General features: G+C 43.2%; 1 protein-coding gene across 3 annotated transcripts; it reads left to right on the forward strand.

The window, feature by feature from the left end:
* Positions 1-767: 767 nt before the first annotated feature.
* Positions 768-10242, forward strand: LOC101991732 (RNA-binding protein 4B). 3 transcript variants are annotated; one of them, XM_026781405.1, is made up of 4 exons: positions 768-912; positions 1552-1979; positions 6396-7066; positions 10032-10060. In XM_026781405.1, exons 2-3 carry the CDS (start codon positions 1568-1570, stop codon positions 7055-7057), a joined length of 1074 nt encoding a protein of 357 aa, XP_026637206.1. In that variant the 5' UTR covers positions 768-912; positions 1552-1567; the 3' UTR covers positions 7058-7066; positions 10032-10060. The 3 variants fall into 3 exon arrangements, with proteins under 3 accessions (XP_026637206.1, XP_026637205.1, XP_005351735.3); XM_026781404.1 differs by lacking the exon at positions 10032-10060 and adding an exon at positions 9103-10022; XM_005351678.3 differs by lacking the exon at positions 10032-10060 and adding an exon at positions 10123-10242 and having other exon boundaries at positions 772-912.
* The last annotated feature ends 582 nt before the right edge of the window (positions 10243-10824 follow it).

Consider the following 10824-nt stretch of genomic DNA (forward strand, 5'->3'; position numbering starts at 1 on the left):
CCTGACAAGTGCCCGTGCCTTTGGCAGCTTAGATGTGGAGCCCCTTGTCACCCTCACAGTCCCAAACCGAGAATCTCTCTGGATTTCTTCACGTGTATTTTGGGAGTGCTCATTTCAGGAACCATGACAGATCTACGAGAGAGGGAAAGCCCAGCCCACGTATATTCATGAATAAACATGACAAAGTATAGTTTGGATAGAGAAATATCTTCCTCAGTGTAACGGATTACAGATCATTACACTCAGACCTAACCCAGCTCTGTCAGCGATCATCTTTCCGCCCCTCGACTCTCAGTCTCAACTTCCTCGCCAATAAACAACACGATTGCGGTGAGAATTAAGTTGTTCTAAGGGAGTTCTCGCTCCCTCCCACCCACCCAAACGAGGCAGAGACTGGGTTAAGATGGGGTGCCTAGACTTCTGAAGTGCCGCTCTCAGCCGCCACAGGGGTGGAGAAAACCCCCTTCTAGCGGGCCCAGTGAGACAGCCCTTTGTCATCGGCCTCCCTCGACAGTGGGCTAATAGCACGTTCCATTGTGATGGTGAGGCTCCCCCTGGGCTTACGGTTTCGCCGAGGCAGTGGTTGCTTCCTGAGCCCTTTTGACGCGCCAGCCGCGACCCTCTCCCAGGGTGGTGATTGGCTAGCCGGGGCTGGGGGCGGGCTGACCTCCTCTCCGCAGTGCCGTCACCGCATGACCCCGCCCCCACACGGGGGGCGGCCATTTGTGTGCGGCCGCAGGATTGGTCTCCCCGCTCCTACCAGGGGGAGGGGAGGCAGGCAGCGCGCACTCGCGCGTGCGTGAGCTGGCGCGCGAGAAAGCGCTCGGTCGCGCCGAGGCTCGAGCGGCCGTCGCCATTTTGTAGGGTTCTCTCTGACGCGGGACCCGCCGCCACGGCCGGCACCACCCGGAGGTAGGAGAGATGTTGTGGGTGTGTGGGGAGCCCGGGAGCGGGCCTGGCCAGACCAGCGGAGGGCCGGGTAGCCCCGGCTTGGGGGCCGCTCATCTTCTGAGGACGGTCCCGGGAAGACAACGAAAGGAGGCGGGGCCGGGTCTCCGGAGGGGGCGGGGCAGGGGTCGGGACGAGTCTTTGTTGGGCAGTGGGAGCTGGAGGTTGGGCCGCTGAGGACAGGGGTTCAGGTGTGGGGCAAAAGAGGGCTTTTCAGAGCATTGTGGGAGGTGATACCGCGCTGTGGAGAGGCACACAGATTTCCCTCCAAAATCTTGTAACTAGGGACGTTCAGATGTTTCTTGCTTTCTGCTTGGCACTTTCTTCCTTGTACTAAACCTTGAAGCTGCTAACCTTGTAGATTAGATGTGCCTGACCTCACGGAGATGTTGGAAAGTGTTGTGCTTTATGACCTCCTATCTTCTGTTAGAATTGTCACACACAGCTAGCACTACTTAGGAAAAAACTGCTGTTCCGCTCTCAAAAGTAATAATTGTGACGGTTGCGAAGATATTAATTGAGCCATTAAACGGAAATGCTGCATTGCTATGCAATGTCTCAACTTCACGCCTGACTTTTGAAATCTTGTTTGTAATCTGCCAGGCTCTTGTCAGTCAGGATGGTGAAGCTGTTCATTGGAAATCTTCCCCGGGAGGCCACAGAGCAAGAGATCCGCTCACTCTTCGAGCAGTACGGGAAGGTGCTGGAATGTGACATCATTAAGAACTATGGCTTTGTGCACATAGAGGACAAGACGGCCGCTGAGGATGCCATACGCAACCTGCATCACTACAAACTGCACGGAGTGAACATCAATGTGGAAGCCAGCAAGAATAAGAGCAAAGCTTCAACCAAGTTACATGTGGGCAACATCAGCCCCACTTGTACCAACCAAGAGCTTCGGGCCAAGTTTGAGGAGTATGGCCCAGTCATTGAATGTGACATCGTGAAAGATTATGCCTTTGTACACATGGAGCGGGCAGAGGATGCAGTGGAGGCCATCAGAGGCCTTGACAACACAGAGTTTCAAGGTGAACTGTTCTGGGGCTTGGGTGGCAGAGCTTCGTGGGGTCTAGCTTAAGGCAGAAGCAAGAACATTAAGACCATGGGGCTGTGAGAGCGGCTCTTTTCATTCTCTTTTCATTGACATGGATAGATTGTTTACTATGCTTAAGTATAATTTACTTTTAGGGAAGTAAACATTTCCCATTATTTTATTTTATTTATTTATTTATTTATTATGTATACAATATTCTGTCTGTGTGTATGTCTGCAGGCCAGAAGAGGGCACCAGACCTCATTACAGATGGTTGTGAGCCACCATGTGGTTGCCGGGAATTGAACTCAGGACCTTTGGAAGAGCAGGCAATGCTCTTAACCACTGAGCCATCTCTCCAGCCCCCAACATTTCCCATTATTTTGCTAAGATGTTTCTCCACAATTGTGGGTTACTTTCTTTGGTCTTCATTTACTTGAGTGCTGCTAAGCTGCCTAGGCAGGGAGTGTGAAAAGAAGGGCTAAAGGTCATAACTTGGTTGCTGCTTTTGTTGTGACCCAGAAGCTTTAGTGTTTTATATTCTGATACTTTGAATGATGGATGATAGTAGCGAAGAGAAAAAGGGTAATCTAGAGGAAGCACTATATGAGAAATCTGTGGTGAGTCTGGTTGGGGGAGATGGGTATCTTTGGGGTGTCCAAATTTGTTGAGTCTGTGTGGACTATAAGCAAAACCAGGAAACGTGTCATAGGTTCTTCTGTTCCACTTATTACTTACCTCTAGCAAGTTAAAAAAAATTTTCTTTAGAAGTTCAAACTTGAACAGGAATGTGGTCTGGATAAATTCCAGTGAAGACATCATAGAGCTTACTGTATTGCTTATATTGACAACACGTATTATGTATTATCATTAATACCACAGGATCTTGTCTGAAAACCCTGGAATTGTGTTACTATAGTAGCCAATATCTATATGTGGCTAGTAAATTTCACTTAATTGAAGTTTCAAAATTGATTTTTCCAGTGTGGGCATATTTCAAGAATACAGGAGCCACGGGGAAATGATTACTATATTAGGACACATAGCAGACCCACATTGCAGGAAGTTCATAGTTTACCACAGTTCTACAATGCTTTGAGTGTCGTCCTGGACTGCATATTCAAGGCTACTTTTCTAGTTTTAACTTCAACACCCTTTTTGCCCTAAACACCAACTAAAAAAGTTAAATATACAAAGGTCCTCTGCTAAACCTAGGAAACAATGAGATCATGGGGAAAAGGGAAAGTTAATCAGGAAAGTCTAAGTATGCAAATAGTGAAGCTCACTGGAGGCCCACTGTCATGTGTTTCCACCTTCATCACTGATGCCCTGGCCTTTAGCTACTGAAAGCCTAGGGCACAAGTTGCAGTTAATCCCTGCACATTGACAAGAGTGCCCCTGTGCTTTTCCCCATTATAAAATAATGATCTCTGATGTGGCTCCCTCAAAGAATGGTAGTGAAATTAGAATGAGGTAATAAATGTATTTTGGCAGCAAAAGCAATATATAATGAAAGATGAGCACTATTTGCAACCATGATTTTCTTCTACTTGGGTTAGAAAATATTTAAAATCTGATAGCTTAACCCCACCCCCCAAGACAAGGCTTCTCTGTATAAGTCCTGGAACTCACTTTGAAGACCAGGCTAGAATCCAACTCACAGAGTTTAAGCCACCACCACCTACCTGCCTTAGACCTTTTTGTTAAATTTGTATTTTTATTTTGGAACAATACTAGCACACTTCAATTTGAAAATGTTGTTAATCACATTCTTAATCATTTTCACTTGCTGTGGAAGGTGATAATGGACTGACGGAAAAGGAAGGAAGGAGTTTTGTTGCCCCCCCCCCTTGGTTCTGGTATCATCTGGAGGCCCCACAAATGCTGGGCTAATACTCTACTACTAGCCTATATGTTCCCATCCCCGAAGGGTTTGCTTATCAGGTACAAACAAAATGGAAAAAAAAAACCTTAAAATAGTGTACTCCCATAGTATAATAGTAAATGCCCTTTTAATTTTTTTTTAAATATTTATTTATTATGTATACAATATTATGTCTGTGTGTATGTCTGCAGGCCAGAAGAAGGCACCAGACCCCATTACAGATGGTTGTGAGCCACCATGTGGTTGCTGGGAATTGAACTCAGGACCTTTGGAAGAGCAGGCAATGCTCTTAACCTCTGAGCCATCTCTCCAGCCCCCTGCCCTTTTAATTTTTAAAGGAAATGGCGAGATAGAAGTTAGCTTAGAAGGATGAGTAATGTGATTTTTTGTTTGGTTGTGGGGTGTTGAACATTGACCCCCTCAGGGTCTTGAGTATGCTATGTACACAGTACCCCTGAACTATGCTCCTTGACCCTTATATTTGTGTAATAACAAATATAATTACATAGGAAACAGGGATCTAAATAATGCCATGAAAGTATTTTTATTATATATGTACATATATAATATAAATAATCACTTCCATAGAAAGTACAGACAATAAACTGAGTTGAAAAGAAGAATCATTTATTTGGTTTCACATTCTCTTTCTGGCTCTTCTAGAGATACTGGTTTACTCCCAAGTTATACATGCAGATATTTTTGTAATGAACTATTTTTTTCCAGGTGGCAATAGAAAATTTAGTATTAGATAATGAATTTTGTTGAGACAGGGTCTTGACATATAGCTTAGGCTGGCTCTTAAACTCAAAATCCTCCTGCTTCAGACTTCTGAGTACTGGGATTATATGTATAATTCCTTCACATATCTTACAGAAACTACAACGGATACAGTGGAGATGCCAACTTGGCATTTTGTTCAATTTAAAGCCTTTTTGGGCACCTTTTAGTGCCACATTGAGCATCTTTTGAACTTTTACTTCTGTGTATTAATGATTGTCTAAAACTTATGTCTCTGCATTATATAACTTCTAAAGATAGAATCTGAGTTTACCTGGGTCTTTCAAGATGTTTCCTCTCCACAGGCAGCAATGAATGAAGTTTGAATTGGAAATCATAACGAAGCTGCTCCCAAGTAACCATCCGGGGAGCTGAATTGGGAAGGATATGTAAGAATTTAGGGGTGCCATTTCAGCATTAAATCAGTGGGTCATTATTATGTCAGCTACATCTGCAAGTCTTCTTTGGACTCTGACCCAAGATAAAATTTCAGAAATTAGAATTGAGTTTCCCACCTTCCCAAGGCAGAGTTTCAGAAATTAGAGTTTCCCAGCTTCTGGCATTTTTATACTCTCTTTTGTTGCAGTTTTGAAGATAAAACACTTTTAGTAGAAACCCTGTCTCGAAAAACTTAAAAAAAAAAAAAAAACACTTTTAGTGAGCTGGTTTTCTGGAAAATACTGGCAGATTTCAGTAACTTGGAGGTTTGAGAAACCTTAAGAGCTCCACCTGTCCGCATCTAGTAGAGAGATGAAACTACTTGAATCTGAATTTAAATTGAAAGCCCCAGTAACCTTTGGAAAGAATCTAAAACAATGCAGCCACCTATCATTTATATTACAGGTGTTTCTAGCTCCAGATCAAAAAAAAAAAAATTACTAGCCTCCTTTTTACAACTACAGAAGATTTTGCCACAAATGTTGATGAAGCACTCCCTTAAGTTAAAAAGTAGGATAGGGCTGAGACAATTAGGTAAAATCACAGTATTTTATTTCTTTTTAAGAAAAAAAAATGGACTCAATCTATGAAAGGCAAATTCAATCGAATTTTTCCCCCTTCCTAAGAGGCTTTGTCTAATCCTGAGGGGGAAAAACTGGGGTAGAATTGAAATCTATAGAGGTTCTTTTTAATTCCCTCAAGTACAGGTGAAGCCTATAAGCCAAGTATGATCTGGATATCCAACACAGCACCTGCACACATTGCTGGATGAAACATGGTGACAGAAGACAGCTGTTGAACTGGGATTGTTTGTAGGGTTTGGGGGTGATGCAGTGCTGAGGTTGAGGCCAGGGTATCGTACATGCTAACAGGCATATGCTTTTTCCATTGAGCTCAGAACTAACATGAATTGTTTAGAGCTGGAAAAGATGCCTTCTAAACCTACCGATAAGTGATGTTTTGATTTGGAAGTAGTAAAACCAGCGATCTTTGCATGAGGGAAGGAAATAGATTGTGGAGATGGAAGTAGAGGAGACCAGCGGTCTTTGCATGAGGGAAGGAAATAGATTGTGGAGATGGAAGTAGAGGAGAGTCTGATATGCTACTGGCATTAAACAGTAATTGGTCTCTAAGAACTCCAATATCTAGCTCTCACCTCTGTTGAACCTTACTTTTTTCGAAAGGGATTGCTGAATGAAGTGGGGTAACAGGAATGTGTATGTATTATATATATTTTATGTTTACTTTTATTTGGGTGAGGGAAAAGAAAGTTAATGAGTAACAATAATTTTAATCTGTTTCTTCAAGGCAAACGAATGCACGTGCAGTTGTCCACCAGCCGACTTAGGACTGCGCCTGGGATGGGAGACCAGAGCGGCTGCTATCGGTGTGGGAAAGAAGGACACTGGTCCAAAGAGTGCCCAGTAGACCGTACAGGGCGCGTGGCAGACTTTACTGAACAGTACAGTGAACAATATGGAGCAGTGCGCACGCCCTATACCATGGGTTATGGGGAATCCGTGTATTACAACGATGCGTATGGAGCACTTGACTACTATAAGCGCTACCGGGTCCGATCTTACGAAGCTGTGGCAGCAGCAGCTGCAGCTTCTGCATACAATTATGCAGAGCAGACTATGTCTCATCTTCCTCAAGTCCAGAGCTCAGCTGTACCCAGTCACCTCAACTCCACTTCTGTTGATCCCTATGACAGACACCTATTGCAGAACTCCGGCTCAGCTGCCACCTCAGCAGCCATGGCTGCTGCTGCCCCTCCCTCCTATTATGGAAGGGACAGGAGCCCACTACGTCGGAATGCAGCTGTGTTCCCTGCAGTTGGAGAGGGCTACGGTTATGGGCCAGAGAGTGAGATGTCTCAGGCTTCAGCAGCAACACGGAATTCTCTGTATGACATGGCCCGGTATGAGCGGGAGCAGTATGTGGACCGAGCACGGTACTCAGCCTTTTAAAAACTGGAGGTGAGAGTGGGGTGGATGTGGTTGAAATTTACATTTAGTTCCCTACAAGAGACCTTTGCTTCACTGAGGAGCCAGAAGACCAAACCACCATACCCAAAATGCACAAATTACATGCTTTCAGTATTTCCTATAATTTAGGCCACAGGTTTATTTGGCCTGTTGAGGAATTAGTATGATTCCAATGTGTTACTTCTGAAATAGGAACAAGCTCAGTTACCGAGAATATTATTTAAAAAGTTGTATACAGCCGGGCGGTGGTGGCGCACGCCTTTAATCCCAGCACTCGGGAGGCAGAGGCAGGCGGATCTCTGTGAGTTCGAGACCAGCCTGGTCTACAGAGCTAGTTCCAGGACAGGCTCCAAAGCCACAGGGAAACCCTGTCTCGAAAAACAAAAAAAAAACAAAAAAAAAAAACAAAAGTTGTATACAAGCCAGGCAGTGGTGGCACACGCCTTTAATCCTGGTACTGCGGAGACAGAGGCAGGTAGATCTCTGAGTTCAAGGCCAGCCTGGTCTACATAGTTCCAGGACAGCCAGGGCTACAGAGAAACCCTGTCTCGAAAAAACAAAAAGGGGGGGGGAGGTTGTAAGCCAGTATGGGGGGAGGGGAACTAACATATACTGGCCCTTTGTTGTATAGATAGCGATTTCCTCACCAGGAAAGAAAAGTCTTAAGAGTGTATCAGCACTTCGCCTGTGATAATCTAGTAAATGAGAGGTAGAGCCAAAATTCAAACTGGGACCTCTTAAATTCATTCTTTCCAGGCAGGCGGTATTGGCACACACCTTTACTCCCAGCATTTGGGTGGCAGAGAGCTCTAAGTTTATAGCCAGCCTGGTCTACAGAATGAGTTACGGGACAGCCAGGGATACACAGAGAAACCCTGCCTTGAAAAACCGAAATAATAAAATCATAGTATCGCCACTACTAAGCTGCTGTGGTGTTGTAAAGGGTACATTAGGGAGCTAGTAATGGACAGCACTGTGAGAATCTTGAATCTTCAGGGGTTTCCAGTTTGCTAATAAAGCACTTTTTGGAGTAGCACACAGTGGTGCATACGTGTAATCTCTGTATGAGGATGAAGCCAAAGGATTATGGTAAGCGAATAGCCTAAATCTCAGCAAGTTCTAGCAAAGTCTAGAAAATATAGGAGACTCCTGTCTCAAAAAAAAAAAAAACAAAAAAAACTATTTCTTGGGTTATTAGCCTATAAATGATGCTCTTTGGTGTGTTAAGTCAGATAAAGACACTTCAGTTTTCAATGTTTTCATGATATGTTCCATGAAGTTCTTATTCCAGCCCAGACCATGTTTGATGTCAGCACTTAAGCCCTATTTCTTTGTAGCCTATGACAGAATTCCTGTTTATTTTAGCAAGTTTCATTTTCTTAAGGGAACACTCAAGGACTTAGATAAATTGATCATTTCTGATGTGTAAAAATCTTGTAGGTGGTGACATTGGAAACTGTTTCCCTGTTTCAGAAAATGTGCTAAGAGTGTTGGAATGATAAGAATTGGGGATACTCAGAGACAAGTAAAGTTCATTAGAATGGAAATGGCGTTTACAATGTACAATTCTCTCATAGTTTTCCTTGTACTTTCAAGTAGAGCATCACTTGAGTTAGAGCCCCAGCCATGCGGTCAAATAAGTTACCGCTGAGACACCAGTGTTCCCAACTTATCCCCTGATTTGGTATATGTGTTAAGAAAACAGTGCCATGTTTGTTAAGTTATATGCTGTACAGTTGTATTAGTAAGACTCGGGATTTCTTAAGGCCATCATTTAGTCATCATTCAGCATGTAAATGTAGTTTGATATTAATTTCTACAGCTGGATCTACTCTGAGATACCTCTGATAAAGTTAGTATTAATCTGTTAGATGACTTTGTTTCTCAAGTATGTTTCAAAGTTAAATATTAAATTAGTATAGTCTTTAAGGGTATGGTTAGGACATTTTGAAAATGAATTTAACTTCAATCAGTAGCTGTTCAACTAACCTTTTTAGTGATGACTTTTAAAGAAACTTACCTTCCAGGTGTGAACCTCAAATGGACTGAATAACCCTGAGTTGGTTGCAGTCCCAGGAGCCTGATGTTAATGAGGCTGCCAGGATGAAATACTCCACAACTGTTGGGGATCCAAATTCGGGTCTCACCCTAACAGAACTGATCCAAGAACATCACAGCTTTTGAAGTCGATTGGCACAGATCAAGACCAAGATTTGGCCCTGTGTCTGTATTAAGTAGAGGAGCTTGGTGTGAGTTAACTTTTTTTTTCCCCCAGCCATTGGTGTCTGGAGTTCCCATCATCAATGGAGGAATTAGACAGTCCTAGCAGTGGTTTCTTCTTTTGTCAAGGGATATTTGGTCAATTAGGAAACTACTGCATCTATAGTTCTGAACTGACAGTGTGACAAGTAGAAACTTTAAAGGGTGAATGACCAACTGTTCTTTGAGACGCTAGTCTTTGTGACTATGTTTTTTTTTTTTGAATGTTTTCTTTGGAACATTTGTAATAGTAAAATTGGGCTGGGCATGGGTGGTGGATGCCTGTAGTCCCATCTACTCAGGACTGCTTTAGAACAGAAGTTCATGGTCATCTTGAGCAACATAATTAAATCCCATCTCTTAAGGAAAAAAAATTGACTATACCTCATTCTTAGCATCTTTTCCTGGACAATAGTCTTACAAAATTAATCTGTAGTTCCTGAAAAATTCATACCTTCTTTGAAGCAGTGGTAGCCTTCTACTAAAGGGGTTGGGTTACCTAAGTTAAAAGCAAGCTGAGTTTATCGCTATCAGCAGTTTTGCATCTTGTGCAGCATACAGCTCTAAGTAGATTCCTAGATGTAGCTATTAGGCTCCTGGGTGATTTTGTGGGATATACATTCAACCCAGTCTGACTTGATTTTGTTTTGTTCTTTGTTTCTTCCCCTTTCCCCCAAATCTCTCCCCCCCCCCCCAGAATACAGGACGGGACCAGGGCCCTGTACTCGGAACCAGGCTGCTTGCTCTCCAGGCATTGTGTAAGCCTCTTGTGTTGTGCTTTCTTTCAGGTAGGATAATTGCGGACTGAACCCTCGGGCTGCGATCATATATGAGAACTTGGTCCTCGTGGTCCCCTTTGCCGGGATGTTTCCATTGCTTCATGTTTCAGTAAACAAAGGAATTTGTGACCAACTATGTTTTCTTTCTTAATTTAATTCTAAGTTGACTTTTCTTTCCTTGATACTAGTTGTCTGTAGCCTTTCACTCTGTTCCGTATATTCTCAGCCTCTGAACAGCCCTAGGTAAGGATTATGCTGGCATCCCCTTCTTTCCTGTACAGTGGAACCCCTCTTAATCTTGCTTTCCCTAGGATTTGAGCCCTTCTCCCTGCCTTCCTACAGCATCTCCTCTCCCTTTAAAATGACCATGTAGTGGCAAGCAGCCTTTAACTTGTGTTAGCTCTGGACTCTAACACTGAAGCTAATCATCTTGAAGTTGCTAGGATCATTGGGGTTTTGTTGTTTTGGTTTGTTTTTTTGTTTTTGTTTTCCCAGTTTTGTCCGACCTGTGATCGTGGTATATAGCATTAGCTGAAATTTAGCCTTGTTTTACTCCACTCCTTCCATTTTTTTTTTTTTGACAAATAAATGTTTCTAACACTTAATCTTTTCCTAATTGAGTGACTGTTATTTACTACTAGTGTCTTCTGATTCTTTCCCAGTTGTGTTTGAGCTACAAAATTCAAATGAGTGAATGTCTAAAATGTAGAA

This window comes from Microtus ochrogaster, chromosome 8 (genome assembly GCF_000317375.1).
Source record: "Microtus ochrogaster isolate Prairie Vole_2 chromosome 8, MicOch1.0, whole genome shotgun sequence".
Taxonomy (NCBI): Eukaryota; Metazoa; Chordata; class Mammalia; order Rodentia; family Cricetidae; genus Microtus; species Microtus ochrogaster.

What these genes read in the sequence shown, in the direction of transcription:
- LOC101991732 (XM_026781405.1), top strand. Translation starts at nt 1,568, where the DNA reads ATGGTGAAGCTGTTCATTGGAAATCTTCCCCGGGAGGCCACAGAGCAA. An exon ending in TGACAACACAGAGTTTCAAG is followed by an intron (nt 1,980 to 6,395) that starts GTGAACTGTTCT and finishes TGTTTCTTCAAG; the next exon opens with GCAAACGAATGCACGTGCAG.